General features: G+C 40.7%; 1 protein-coding gene across 2 annotated transcripts in view; it reads left to right on the top strand.

Moving 5' to 3' along the window:
• arap2 (ArfGAP with RhoGAP domain, ankyrin repeat and PH domain 2) overlaps nucleotides 1-15342 on the top strand; it is a 221349-nt gene that overhangs the window by 33828 nt on the left and 172179 nt on the right. The window contains exons 1-3 of one of the 2 annotated variants that reach the window (XM_022200496.2): nucleotides 2357-2718; nucleotides 6968-7863; nucleotides 9505-9587. In XM_022200496.2, the coding sequence (XP_022056188.1) occupies nucleotides 7034-7863; nucleotides 9505-9587 (913 nt within the window). In that variant the 5' untranslated portion in view covers nucleotides 2357-2718; nucleotides 6968-7033. Of the gene's footprint in view, nucleotides 1-2356; nucleotides 2719-6967; nucleotides 7864-9504; nucleotides 9588-15342 lie in introns of those variants that run through there. The other variant, XM_051944258.1, reaches the window with a different exon arrangement.

Below are 15342 nucleotides of genomic sequence, written 5' to 3'. Positions count from 1 at the left end.
TTTGTCCATTTTTTGTAACTTTGTGTGTTGTTTTTCTAATATTTTACCTTGTTTTTTGTCTCTTTTTTGTCGTTTGTCTCATTTTGTTTCTTGTTTTTGTCATTTTGTTTCGTTTTTGGTGTTTTTTGTCCTATTTTCATCATTTTGTTTCTCTGTATTCATTGTCTTTTGTCTTGTTTTTGTCATTTTGTGTCTTTTTTTTGTCTCGCTTGTGTCTTTTGTCCATTTTTTTGTTGCTTTGTGTCTCATTTTTGCAATATTTTGCCTTGTTTTTGTTGTTTTTGTTGTTTGACTTTTGTCGTTTTGATCATAAAGCGAAACACTACATCATTCAGTTCCAGATACTTGTGACTAAACGTTGACATCAAATCGGGCTGAATGTGGCCCCTAAACGAGACGGAGTTTGACAATCCTGCTGAAGGAAATGGACATAAATTAAAGTTAATACTATAGATAAAAGGTTGACTCTCTCAGGGAGCTGAATGTGTTGCCTGGATTCATTGCATTGGATTAACCTTAAGAGATGGAAAGGTGCTCCAGTTTTATTCAACTGACCTAACTGAATTCAAGCGTTGGCATCCATTTTTAAATAATAGTAGAAATATCAGATTCTAAAAATACTCAATTCTGTATAAAAGTCGTGATTGTTTTCACCAAAATGTAATTCGCGCATCAAAAGTGGAAGTGCTTATGCTGCAAAAACATTATGTGTCGTCACATTTGTGGCTTTTATACTCCATGGAGGTGTTTAATAGTAAAGGCCTACACTGTGCTGGCTCATCTTTTGCTGTACATGTTCAGTCATTACCTGAAAAGTAATAATAGTGCAATAAAGCACAATACTTCCTTCTGCAATGTAGTGGATTATCAATTTAAAAAAAAGAAGTATTTGGGCAGCTGTGTGTGTGAACACTAGAATACTTGTGAGTTATCTATCCGGACAACTCAAAAAATGCAAATAATTACAATATTTGGAGTTAAATCAGCACAGCGTAGTAAATCCTCTGCTTTTTCTACTGTGATGAGTCAAAGTGTCCTCAGAACCAGAGCAGAGTAAAGCAGCACTTTGTCTCCATCATGTGGCTGATTGTACATATGATCCCTCTGGATGGTTTTAGTTATAGTTGTTATTTTTTTTATATTTATAGTAACACTATATAGCAAGTAGTAGTAATAAATTGTGAAGGAGGAAACACCCAACATGAAAACTTTAAAAATAAGAAAGTAGATAATAATAATAATAATAATAGTAATAATAGTAATAATAATAATAATAATAATAATAATAATTACTGTTATTACTATTATTATATGTTTTTATTTTAAATAACAATAATAATAATTAACATTATGTTGTGTCTGGTCCTGAAGAAATTGTTAATTACTACTACTATTACTACTAATGATGATGATGATGATACTACTACTAATAATACCAATAATAAAAATGCTAAAAATAATAAGAATTATCATTATTATAAATTTATTATTATTATTATGAAAATATAATAATAATAATAATAAAATAATAATAATATTGTTGTTGTTATTATGATTGTTGTTATTATATATATTTTCATAAATTCTAGGAAATACTGTTTTTTCAAAAACAAAAATCTACTTTTGCCACGTTTTTAGGATTAAAATGCTTCATAAATCAGGCTATAAAGTAATTTAGAATATAGATTGAAATAAAACTGGAACAATGTCTTTACTTTAACTCACTTTCGTGTCAACTAACACATGTCACCATGAAACTTCCCCAGTTCATTCCTTACATTAAGATGTGTTTTATTGCATTACAAGTTTTTACACATATTATGTTTCCATGTACAAATGAGATAACATCTAAATAAATACGTGCTAATTTTGGTAATTGCCCATTACAGAAATCTGAACAGATAAAGCCAGCTTTATAATTCTTGTTTTATTTGATTGATGTATTCAAAGTCCAATATTTTCTACAAAGGAGATCCTGGATAGCTTTTTTTTAAATCACTCCATAAATCTGAAAATACAGTCAACTGCTAAAAAAAAGTTCTATATATGAACAAAAATTAGTTTACCTTTCAGAATGCAGCCAGGAGTAACTATGTTTGGTGTATTTCATTGCATCCTAAATGACAAAAAGAAAGATATGCAGTGTAAAATCCCACAGAACAGAAACAGAAACAAAATACTCATATGTAACACCACGAAAGTTGCCCTATTTTTCTTGCTTTTTTTCTTGCTTGTTTTAATGAATGACAGTAAAACAAAACGTGTGCGCAAAACTGTCATCCAGCTGCATTCCTGCCCGTGGAGCTGAATGCGTGTCCTGGGGCCTCAGGATCAAGCTGGGACACGCAGGGAAACACCAAGAGGCTGCACTTTGTTGTTTTATTATGAGAACCAGCTCAGCTCAGCTCAGAGAGAAGCGACTACTCCATCAGCGCAATCACAGCTGGACGGCTGGACAGTGTCGCAACCAGGTCCAGCCGCGATCGGAGGAGCTGTGACGTGTTTGGTTTGATTACCGGCGCGCACCGACATGGAAGGTGACTGCTCGCGCTGAAACTCCTGAAATGGGCGTGGAGTTTACGCCGAGCGACGGAAACAGTCGAGAGTGTGTCAAAAGGCAGCGGGGAGACACGCAGAGCGGCGTTAAAGTCACACGAAGTGGACACATCCAGTGCGTAAAGGTGCGCGGATAGAGCTCCAACTGTTTCTAACCTGCAGGTAAGTTTACCAAACCAGCGGACGCACGGAGGCGCGCAAGGCAACGCGTGTTTGTTTAGGGAAAGGCGGAAAAAGGTGGCAGAAATAAAGTACTTTAAGTGAAATTAACGCGCCAGAGCGTGGATATCATCACGTAAGAGTAATTTACCATTGAAAATGTGAAGCAGAGCTGACTTGCTTTCATTCATCCGTTATGTTGTGTTGATTGGTGCAGATGCGTAAACACACAGATCCCACACGTGCAGCCTGCGGTGCTTTCACTGACTCCAGTCCAGACAGCTGAGTCGAGTTTGAGGGAGTGTGACACTGTAAAAAAAAGTGCTTCTCTTTCAGCAGACATGTGGAATGAATCATGCTGTGTTTCAGTGGGGCATTAGAAGTGTAAAAGCACGCACAGGTGGGGTTTTTCTTTCTTTTCAAACCAGGAAGGGAGCACAATTTGGACTTTGTTCAAAGTGGATTGGCTGATGGGATGCACCCAGGTATGAGATGGGTTTGTGTTGGTGTGCATGCATGGGCGTGCATGCTGTGACTCACTGCCATACCTGAGGTGTTGGAGAAACCGCCTTGTAAACGACACAGGGACACACACCTCCTCAGACAGTTTGCTTAGATAGAAGAAGCTGTGCAATGCTCTAATAAACTCATATCCTATTGGATGTCAGTAAGTTGTGTGTTGCCTCCAGTTCATGACACACACACTCCACTTCATATGTCCCCATGCCCATGTGGCAAGCTGTTTATCTAGTGGAGTTCTGTTTTTGCGCTCTGCTATTGATCTGCACACTTTATAGGGCTCTCACAGCGGGCGGTAGCCGTGGATCAAAACTCCAATATCCAGCCTTTAATAATGTTTGCCCAATGTGTGTACTTTATAGTGTGTGAGTGGGTGTGTAAGCACTAAAAGGCAGGGATGTGGGTCAGATGTGCGAGCAAGCTTTGGCGTATGCATGTGCTGGATGTGGGCCATTGCAGGTCCCTGCATGTTAACACTGTCAGTCCTCACCCGGCTGCTCTGACACACTGGATAGATTTCTATTATGCAGTCATGTGTAGCACAGGGACTTTCATTACGTGCCTGCATCCTCAGCGCCGAGCGTGAAAAGCCGGCTGAAGTGGGATGTTTGTGTTGAGGAGATTAAAAACTTGAAAATAAACGGATGCAAAGCCTAGCAGTGAGGAAGAGCTGCCGGATCTAAATCTGCCTTCGGGTTCATCAATTAAACAGCGACACATGAGTTTCTGTTCACGGTAATTCCGCAAAGTAAACTCACACACACACACGTCAAAGCATTGCATTTACTTGAAAGCAGAAGTAACATTTCAGGTCCCCTGAGTGCTGTGGTTTTGCCACTCTAAAGAGGAGAAGTGGACGATGATGAGTTGATGTATCTTCCGGTGAGTTTCATGTGTGAGCAAAAGATAGAGAGATAAACAGTGAGAGGGAAGTTCTACCGCACAAGTCATCAGTGCTTAAGTTTGAAGAGGTGGGCCAGCAGAAACAGGAAACAGACATGCAACAATTAGTTGGCATTATTTGTAATATGTTGCCAGGTAGTGATCTGCAATGTTGTTGGTTTTCTTTTTAACTCTGTTGTGGTAAGTGGTGCGGTAAAAGAAAAAAGGTGTCAGCTGGTCTTACAGGAGAGATTTAATTTAAGGTTTTTCTTTGTGGTTTTTCTAAGACTTTAAAGGTATGCGTCTAACCCAAACCTGATCAGAGAGCCAAGCTGTGATGGTGCTATTTCCTCATTGCTATTGCTGTTTCCTGCCGTTTCATTCAGGAGTGTTACAAATATCCACGACAGGTCAAACATTTTAGAACGCCAGTTTTTCCTTTTTTTTTTAATTTTTTTTTTAAAATTCAAGTATTTCAAGTCCAATGAACAGCTTTAAAAAGGCCAAAGGTAAGTGGTTTTTAAAGAAGTAGTTTGGGGGGAAAAAAGGCAAGGTTACCCAAAACTTTAAAAATAATGTACATTTCAGCACTTAAAGTTGTCAAGCAGCAGTGGAAGTTGGTGCTACCAAATTCTATAGGTGTCCCAACTTTTTGTGATTACTTACAACCCCCTCGGCATAAACTCTGACAGGAAGTGGTCTGGAAAACCCAAAGTCACATCAGAATCAGAAGATAAGTGTAGGTGGTGATAAGGTGATAGGCGGCTCACAGGACAACAGCTTCAAGCACAGCTTAATAGTGGTCGTAGTAAACAAGTCTCAGTTTCAACTGAGAAGAGAAGACTTGGAGTTACAAGTTTGACAGGTGGAGTTGCAGCAAGAAAGTCATTGCTAAGGTGTCAGAATAAGAAAAAGAGGTTTGCCTGGGCCATGACATATCAAGACTTTCAAGACGGTAGTATGGATTGATGAATCTAAATTTGACATCTTTGGTTCATCATGCAGGATTTTTGTACAGTCAAGTCAGTGAAAGGATTGTTCCTCAGTGTGTCTATCATGACATTAACTATCAAACATGGCGGAGGAAATGTGATGGTCTGGGACTGTTTTGCTAGATCCAAAGTGAGAGGAACCCTGAACCAAAACATCTACCACAGCATTCTGCAGCACCATGCAGTACCCCCTGGTATGTTCCTAGTTGGTCATGGGTTCATCCCACAGCAAGATAATGACCCAAAACATAACTCCAAGCTATGCCAGAACTACCTTAGGGAAAATGAGCAAGATGGTAAGCTTGAAAACATGGAGTGTCCAGCACAGTCTCCAGAGTTAAACCCCATGGAGCTGGTTTGGGATGAACTGGACAGAAGAGTGAAAGCAAAGAACCTACAAGTAACACACATTTATGGGAACTTCTTCAACAGAGTTGGGAAGAACTTTCTGAAGAATATTTGATTTCCATTGTGTAAAGAATGCCACGAGTGTTTTCAGTTGTTATATCTGCCAAAGGAGCAACTCTGAGTCAAAAAAAAATTAGAATGCATTTTGGTTTCTAAATTGATTTTTTTTTTGCTTCATTTGTGTCTTTTCTCTATACTTTAATTTCAAAGTACAATGAGACATTAACATGCAGAATTTCCAATAAAAAGCTGGAAAAATTGGGGTGTTCTAAAACTTCTGACTGGCAGGATAAATCTGATTATGTTGGATGGTTTGCTTTTTGCACCGTGCGTCTGGCTATTTTCAGATGAAATTTAAAGGAATAGATCATTTGGTGAGTGAATGCAAAGCTTGATATCACCGTTATGTCTACATGGGGAAAACTAGAGCCACAAACTAAGCAAGTTTCACATTTCAACATAATTCCAATGACAATAAACCCAAAATGAAACTTTTGTTGTTGTACAGGCTGATGTCTTATGGTGACTTCCTGGAACCTAGGACCAAAACTTGTTGTGACACTTTGATTTTTATAACCAGTAAACAGATGACACATATTGAGGTGGTGTTTCATTTTGTTTCCGGTGATATCCTTCTACTTTATACTAATCTAGGCTGGGCTAACTATCTCAAGGCTGTAGCAAGTGAATGGAATTCTCAAAATGTTGAAGTTCCTTGATTCTCTGAATCCAAGCAGCCTCTAGGTATTTTTTCCACTTCTGTAGAATCAGCACAATCATTATCAGAATTAGAGAGAACTGACAGTGTGTTCTATACCTATAAATCATTAAAAATGTTGAATTTCTTTCATTATTTATATTATACAAAGTAAAAACCCTTGAACTAACATGTTAAACATTTTTCTAATGGCCACAGATGGTATTTATATATGTACTCATAGTTGTCTCCTGCCAGCTCAAGGTAAATACAGCCGGCAGTTTAGCTTAATTCTCCTCAGAAAAACTGTCTTTAGATATGTGATAAATGGTGTAATTTTAGTCTTACTTCAAGATATCATGGGTTTTCAAACCTGCTGGTGGGTTTTGGAATTCAGAAAGTTAAATTATGTCACATTTCTACTGCCTGATCCAATTAATGCCTTCAAATTGACACATACAGTAAAGGTTAAACCTTTAAAATTCTCACCTGCGGAACTTCCCTCTAAGACAAAATCAATATCTGCTCTGGGAAGCATTGGCTTGAGGAAAAGTGCACATCATTAGAGCCTAACTGATCTTTTAAATTATTCCTGGCTTGGATGTCTAAAAGTTTAATAATCTTGGTACAATTATGGTGTCATGAAGTTGGATCTCAAGTAAAAGATTAAATTCTGTGTGATCACTCTTATGCCTTCTCCACAGCCTTATCCTTTACCCATCACTTCTTTTTATCTGTTTTTTTGTACCTGCAGTGTAAAGCTGGACTATTTCGTCTCCTGAAAGTTTTCCTAATGTGGCAGAGGTGAGATTAGAGCGCCATGTTGGAGCCTCGAGAGCCCAGCCAAGAGATTGTGGAGTGGCTGTCCACCCTCCGCCTATCCCAGTATGTGTCATGTTTCCAACAGGGAGGCTATCAAGCTCTGGAAGACTGCAAAGACCTCACAGATGAACGTCTCCTCGAGCTCAAAGTGCTGCCAACAGGCCACCGTAGACGGATCCTCCGGAGTTTGGAAGCGCTGGGGTTGAAGCAGCAGAGTGGAGATGAAGATGAGGAGGAAGGTGTAGAGAGCAGCAGGAGTCCAAGGCCACCAGCACTACACCCAAGACATATCTTCCTAAAGGATAAAAGGAGGGGGACGTCATGTCAGCAAAAACAGCCAAATGAGAGGAGGGAGTATGATCTGGGAGGGAGTCGAACTTTGCCTCCGGGTGCAGGCCTGGGAACAGGGACTGGGAGTCTTCCAGAGATCGGTTACCGATCTCCACCTAAACCGGCTCCACGTAACCCCCAGAACATCCAGACATCTTTGTCTGCACGTAGCTGCATACCTGTGTCCATACAATCCAGCAGCAGGAGCAGCAGCAGCGAGTCGCTTTCCACTACTGAAATACCCTCAGACTGGGAGGTTTCCCCAGACGACCCCTTCCTCTCTACCAGTGACTCTGTCCCCAGTCCTGCTGAAGTCTCTCTCTCAGGTCTGGCTGCAGAACATGGGGGTTTTCTTGGAGAAATGGTTGAAAACTCAATTTATGAGGCACAGTCCAGCTTTAAGGATCTTGCAGGTCCACGGCTTACTCGCTCCTACCGCTTGAGGCATCGACCCGTTCCTGACATCCCGAATCAGACTGGAGTACCACTACAGGACAGGTACTGCTGTTAAGTTCAATTAATCGTGGCATTTTGGGAAATATAGCTGTTTCCTTTCTTGTTGAGGATTAGAGGCGGAGAGTACATCAAATTGATAGTCTGTCTGTACACTAAAGATTGCTGGCTGCCAATTAGCTTAGCTGACTTTAGCTTAGCCTATAGACTAAGGCTGCATCTGAAATCACTCCCAGTTTAGTAGATGGTACACAACATGTACTGTGTGTCAATTTGAGTATCATGTGTAATTGTATACTTTCTATAAAATACACTATAGAACACAAAGAGTAGTATCCATGAATGTACATTACTTCCTGTTAAAAGTTTCTCAATTTCAGGTGCATTTTTGGATTAAATTCATGAATTCACACACAAAAAAAACTCACTTTCTCACTTCTTGACATTATGGTATTTATTAGCATCATGTACATTGCGTCAGTATAATCTATCCTTCTATCCATTCTCTATACACAGCTTTATCCTCACTAGGGTCGTAGGGGGCGCTGGAGTCTATCCCAGCTGACTCGGGCGAAGGCAGGGGACACCCTGGACAAGTCGCCAGTCTGTCGCTGGGTTACATATCAGTATAATACAGTAGTGTCCAATTTAGTCAAAATGCTAATTTTCATCTGCACTTCCTAGTCAAGTTGATTATAATTATTCAATGAAAGGAACAAGGGACCCAAAAAGCAGCCAAAACATGCAGAAAAGAGAATTTGCCATGAAAGGAAGTGTAAATACAACAGTCAGCTTAAGTAGCTGTTCCTGCCTCTTTCTTACATTTTGTGCTAAGCTAACAAAGTGCTTGCTATAGTTTCATTTTTACAGCAATAGCAAATTGGAGTCTTTTAAAAATGATGTTGCTTTGGAACAAAGCAAATTTTCAGCCTTTAATGGTAAGCCAACTAGCTTTTGGTGGGAATTTCTTAGACACGGAAGCAGTCGACAGGAACATTTACACTTTGGTTTTTGGCCATGTTGGTTTGTGTTAATATGAACCTGCTCTGTACAGCGCTGAGTTCGCTGTTTCCTTGCGTTTCCTTTCTTTTGTAAGCTAAGGTAACCATCTCTGGGCTGCAGCTAAGCTAAATGACTATTTCCCAAACTGGCTATCGTTTCTGTAAAGGTATATGATTCTTGTCTTTAATCTCTCTCTTTTCTCTAAGCTAACCAGCTGCCGGCAGTAGCTTCACATTTACTGCACGGACATGAGAGTTCTATCAATCATCTTATCTAGCTCAGCAAGAAGTAACTTTCATGTAAATTCCCCTAAATGTTGAACTATTTCTTCAAGCAAAAAGTTCCACTGTCTGAAAGTTTACGAGCAGTTTTGAGAACTAATCAAACGAGTCGAGATGTGAAAAGCACTTGGAGAAATAGATTTTCATACTGCCATGGCATAAATGATTACAATAACACGTCTTTTTCTCCTTGCTCTCTGAGTTACACTTATAGAGAACCTAAAGCTGCTAATTTCATATTCAGTTCTGCATACATTCATACCACAGACTCTATACATTGTGTTACTTTTGAACTGTGAAACTTTCTCACATCTCCATTCTGAAGGCCTTTACACGGTGCTACCTGTTTTTCCCACGTGCTGCACCGGTGGTTCTAATCCACTGATTCTTCCTTCCTCCTCAGGAACGCACCACCAGCGCAAACAACCAGCCCTGAACGCCTAACCAGCTCCGAAGGTCCCACCGGTGCAAACGGCATACAGAAAGGTACACACAGTCTTTCAGCTGCATCCGCTTTATCTCAGCTATGAATATTTCATTCGGCAGTCGAGTCAGCGGTGCTGTTGTTTGCCCGGATGAAAGTGGGGAGAGGAGACGGTGGGGATGGGGTGTTCGGCGGCTGTGTCGTGGGAAACGCTGGCACCCTTGTTTCAAGTGCTCCTCTCACAGGGAATACGCTCCCTCACATCTTGTCCCTCAGCGAGACCCTAGTGTGTATTCCTGTCGCACGCCTCGCCAAAGTTTTTTAGAAGTTGTTTAACTTTGCTAACAACACACAGGGCTTGTCGTACAACCGGTACAAATATGTTTTTGAATTCCTCCCAAGCTGTATTTATTGGGCTTCGTCCCCCCCCCCCCCCCCCCCCCCCCAATCTGAGGTGTTCTCTTAGGGTTATATGATGCTTTACTGCCTGTACAGATATGTGGTAAACACCTGTGAACATGTCAGTCTTTTCAGCGACCATATTTGACCGTATTGTGACATTATCCCTTGCAGCATATCAGCAGATTTCTGACCATTTTTAGGCTTAATCTCCCCTCACGCTTCTTTTTTTTATTTATTGTCATCTCCTTCCTTGTACCTTTACTGCAGTATTCTCTTGGCAGGCCTTGTTTTTCCAACTTTTTCTCGGTATGGAACATTACAGGGAGTGAGACTTGTGAGGGAAGCAAGACAGTGAAGTGGGTTGGGAGGATCGAGGAGGAGATGGATGCAAAACAGGCTGAGAGAGACGGAGGAAGAGAGGGAGCCAAGGCGGTCCCAGAGCAGGGAACCGGGGAGCCAAAACTCCCTTCACAGCAAGGACTAGCAAGGCGTTATTTGACATAGCGTTTTACCCGAGCATATTTGAAGAGTTTATTCCGAGATGAGTTTCAGAACATACAAAAAAAAAAAAAAAAAGTGCAGCGTCTCTCGTCTCACAGATTGATTGTTGTATTCAATCAAAACTCGCTACTGGAGGCTGGCAGAATTTTAATTAACACCCTCTCTCCTCCTTTCACAAATGCCTTTTTTTTTTTTTTTTTCCCACAAGTAAAATCTCATTCACTCAGTAGTGCTTCTTCAGCAGCTTTGTAGCAGCAGTTGAAACTTCTCAATAGTTAAAATGATAAAAAATATATAATATTAATAGCAGGTACAGTGACATACTGGCATAATCTGTGTATACACTGCTCAGTTAAAGCACTGTGAGTGTTTGACATCTGAGGGGTGTTTGATTTTTGTCACACTGCTGTGATGTTCCACATGCGCGACTGATGTGCACACATATCACCAGAGCAATCGCATGTATTAGATAACTGATTTGGGCTGCTTTTCTGGGATTTTGCAAGACAATGGCCACATTTTGAAAACATCAGTATGCCAGCTATTTCAAATTGCGCACCCTTCTGTGGGAATTCAACATTAAAGTAATCACAGCATGTACAATGCAAAAGAAAATAGACGGCTTTTCCCCTTCTTCACAGTCGCACAGTCAACAGCCTTTCTCTTGAGAAAATAGGGTGTACATTATATCTTATGATTCATGTCTGATGTACTGATTTTTTTACCCCTGTTGTATGAAAAGAAAACATTTTAGATGTTCATCTTAAGCAGCTGGATGTCGGATTGTTACATAGTCTGATACGTATTTTTCATTTACGCGACTGTTCAAAAGTTTGGGGTCACCCAGACAATTTCATGTTTTCCATGAGAACTCACACTTTTATTCATGTGCTAACATAATTGCACAAGGATATTCTAATCCTCATTTAATTAGCTTTTCAACACCATTAGCTAGCACAATGTAGCATTAGAACACAGGATTGCTGGAAATGTTCCTCTGTACCCCTATGGAGATATTCCATTAAAAATCATCAGTTTCCAGCTAGAATAGTCATTTAGCACATTAACAATGTCCAGACTGGATTTCTGATTCATTTGATGTTGTCTTCATTGGGAAAAAAACTGCTTTACTTTCAAAAATAAGGCCACCCCAGACGTTTGAACGGTATTGTCTACAGAAACATTTGCAAGATTGATCAATGGTGAAATGCTAGGGATGTTGTGATTCTATATGAGGTTGTAATGTGGTCATTAATCATCAATCCAACATCAATGTGTTCAGTGACAAAGCTAAAATGGTTAAGCTTTGAGACCAAAATCTGTCATTTTCATGTACACCAAGAAACCAAGAAAAATCAGGAAGTTTGAAGATCCTTAAAAACACAAAAAGACATGATGCTTAAAATCCATCCATCCATGAGCTATACACCGCTTAATCCTCACTAGGGTCATGGGGGGATGAAGTGTATCCCAGCTGACTTGCGGTGAAGTCGGGGAACACCTGGACAGGTCTATCATGGTCTACATATGCAGACAAATTTAGAGTTACCAGTTAACCTCAGCATGTTTTTTGACTGTGGAAGGAAGCTGGAGAACCCAGAGAAAACTCACACATGCACAGGGAGAACATGCAAACTCCATGCAGAAAGATTCCAGAAAGGCCGGGGCGTGACTGGGGATCTTCTAGCTGCAAGGTAATAGTACAACCACCAAACCACTGTGCAGCCCTGATGTGTAAAATGAAGAAGGAATATTGAAGATTTTGCACTATTTGTAGGTCAGCAATCAAACTGAAGCCCATTTATTGCATTGGCCGTTTAAATTTCTTTGACTTGTTGTCCACCTCTTGCACTGACGCAGCATTCAGATGCCTGTCAGGTAAATTTGCTCAACTTTTAAGAGGTTTCAGGTTTTCTGCAGAGCATTGCTTACTAAGCAGCCTTGTGATGGTGGGGAACATGGCATCAGAACTAAGTGAAAGTGTCAGAAGTCGGATTGTTATTCTGGGCAAACGGGGGCTTTCTCAGCTTCAAATCATGGCAAGACTGAAAGTTTCTAAGGGGCAGTGCATGGCTCTCTGAAACACTTTGTAGTGGCTGGATCAGTCGTATCCAAAGCACGAACGGGCAGACCGAAAGTGAGCACACTACCAGAAGATCAATACATCAAGCTTTGTTCAGTGAGAGACAGGAAAGCGGCTTCATCACAGATACACAATTAGCTAAATAAAGAACACAAGATTCCCACCAGCGAAAATCCTGTCAGAAGAAGGCTGTCGAGCAGCAGTCTCAGAGGAAGAGCACAGTCTGTTAACCATGTCTCAGGAGGGGAGCAAGGTCAGACCGTTCGGCCGGACTAAGACATGCCAACATTTCACAGTGGATGATGGAGAAAAATCCTATTTTCTGCTGAATCCAAGTTTGGGATTTCCGGTGGTATCAGGGGGTTGGTTTATTTGAACGTACGTGTGTTTTAACCGAACTCTTCACAACCCTGCTGACACTATAGACTATATTTTTCTTGACTTGAAGTGTGAATGAAGAAAGTGTTTAACCTGAAAGTGTTAAAGCTTTACTGTCTTGCTGTAGTTTCCCTTGTAGCTGCTAATCTTTATTGTCCGGATCAACTCTAAGGTGAAGAGGAGCAGATAAACGGTTTTGTAACAGACTTTTTGTTTTTCGTTTCCCGTCAAGCAAACATAGTATATAATATTTTGTTTACTGTTCTACTGAAACTTGGACCTCTCTGCTCGCTTTATGGCTGATGTCTGCATTGACTTCAGTGGCTGTGGTTGCATGGCGTTACCGTACTTAACACCCACGCATGACCCCAAATGCCAGTTCCTTTATGTGCACACTTTCAACTAGACTTTGCGGGTTATTTACTGGCTTGAATTCTCATGAGTAGATGATTAAAATAGAAACATACACTACCGGCCAAATGTTTTAGAATTTCCCGCTTTTTCCAGTTTTTAGTTGAAATTCAAAAAGTGGAAGTAAAATAAATAGCTCGAAATGGTACAAAGGTACGTGGTGAACTGCCAGAGGTTTAAAACAGAAGAAAAAACATCCGGTTACTCAGAACTGAAAAATAATGTACATTTCAGAATTGTACATAAAGGCCTTTTTCAGGGAACAAGAAATGGGTTAAAAACTTAAAGCTGTTCTGCAGCAATGGTTGGAGCCTTGAAAGTTGATGCTACCAAATCCTATAGGTGTACCAACTTTTCTTGATTATTTACAACCCCCTCTGTCTGCATAAAAGTAGTGCTGATACCAAATCCTCAAGAACATTATTTGAGCAGTACTGTACTGCAGAAAGTAGTGTGTTACTATAAAAATGGTGAGGAAAAAGCAATTGACAAAAGAAGAGAGACAGACCATCATAACACTTAAAAATGTAGGTCTTTCCTAAAGAGAAATTGTGAAGAAACTCAAGGTGTCAGTGAGTACAGTTTTCTTCATCATCAAAAGACACTCAGAAACTGGGGGAAACTCTGACAGGAAGAGGTTTGGAAGACCCAAAGCCACAACAGAATCAGAACAGTTTCTGAGAGTTAACAGCCTGGTGATAGGCAGCCCACAGGACACCAGCTTCAAGCACAGCCTAATAGTGGTCATAGTAAGCAAGTCTTAGTTTAAACTGTGAAGAGAAGACTTTGAGCTGCAGGTTTGACAGGTGGAGATGCAGCAAGAAAGTCATTGCTAAGGCATCAGAATAAGAAACAGAGGCTTGCCTTGGCAATGAAACGCTGCCAATGGACTACTGAAGACTGGAAGAAGGTGTTATGTTCTGATAAATCAAAATTTGAAATCGTTGGTTCATCACGGAGGATTTTTGTACGCCATCGAGTAGGAGAAAGGATGGTTCCTCAGTGTGTGACATCAACTGTCAAACATACTTTAATGAGTCAAGAGTCTAGAATACATTTTGGTTTCTGTATCTGCTGCTATAGTCTTCCAATCACCCCCACCCTACTCTGGAGCTTTCAGTTTCATCCCCTCCTTCAACAGGAAGATCCATTTTGCACAGCTGTCTTACTGTCTTGCCAAGAACTTTGCTGCAGTGCTAAAAGCTAAATGTGGGGTGGGTGGGGTGGGGGGGAAACAGCAACATAATGATAGCATTATTACCTCCGCCAGGAGGTTATGTAATCATCGGAGTTTGTTTGTCTGTTTGTCTGTTAACAGCATAACTCAAAAAGTCATGGACGGATTTTCACCAAATTTTTACAGAATGTCCGGAAGAGCAAAAGTAACAATCGATTAGATTTTGGAGGTGATCCGGATCACCGTCTGGATCCAGGATTTTTTTGAAGGACTCTGTACAATTGAGAGAGATGGCCGCCATTACTTTTTGAGTTATGCTGTTAACAGACAAACAGACACAAACAGATGGCCTGGCGGAGGTCTGCGCTCTCCGAGTGCTTTTCTAGTTGTCATTGTTTTTGTTGTCCTTTCCTTGATTTATTCACTACTAAATTCAAGAAACTAGTGACTGAAAAAACAAATTGTCTGGCTACTAATTTGAATTCAGATCATGGTTTCTTTTTGTCTTCAATGCTCGGCACAGGAGTGTCACAAACAAGTGATAACAAAGTGACCTGTAACTCCTTAACTTCAAAGACAGGAGACTACATTCAGAACAAAATCAATCTCCTAGCTAACTCCTGCATCGAGGTTGCTTCCCAGACTGCGACTCGACACAGCCTGGTCCGGAGCAGATAAAGAAACGGCGTGGTCGACTTGAGAGAAACAAAGGCAGAAGCAGAGACGGAGCCAGCGAGGGTAGAATAGAGGGAATCAGACAGGAATTGAGTACAGTGGCATCCGGCGGCGCTCGGAGAGACTCATGAGTGGCCTGAAGGTCGGCTGATAGATGATGATTGATGGTCGCTATCTGCCTGTCCGTGGA

Source organism: Acanthochromis polyacanthus, chromosome 23, assembly GCF_021347895.1.
Source record: "Acanthochromis polyacanthus isolate Apoly-LR-REF ecotype Palm Island chromosome 23, KAUST_Apoly_ChrSc, whole genome shotgun sequence".
NCBI lineage: Eukaryota > Metazoa > Chordata > Actinopteri > Pomacentridae > Acanthochromis > Acanthochromis polyacanthus.
The sequence above is the reverse complement of the archived record's forward strand: the minus strand, read 5'-3'. Positions and strand labels throughout refer to the sequence as shown.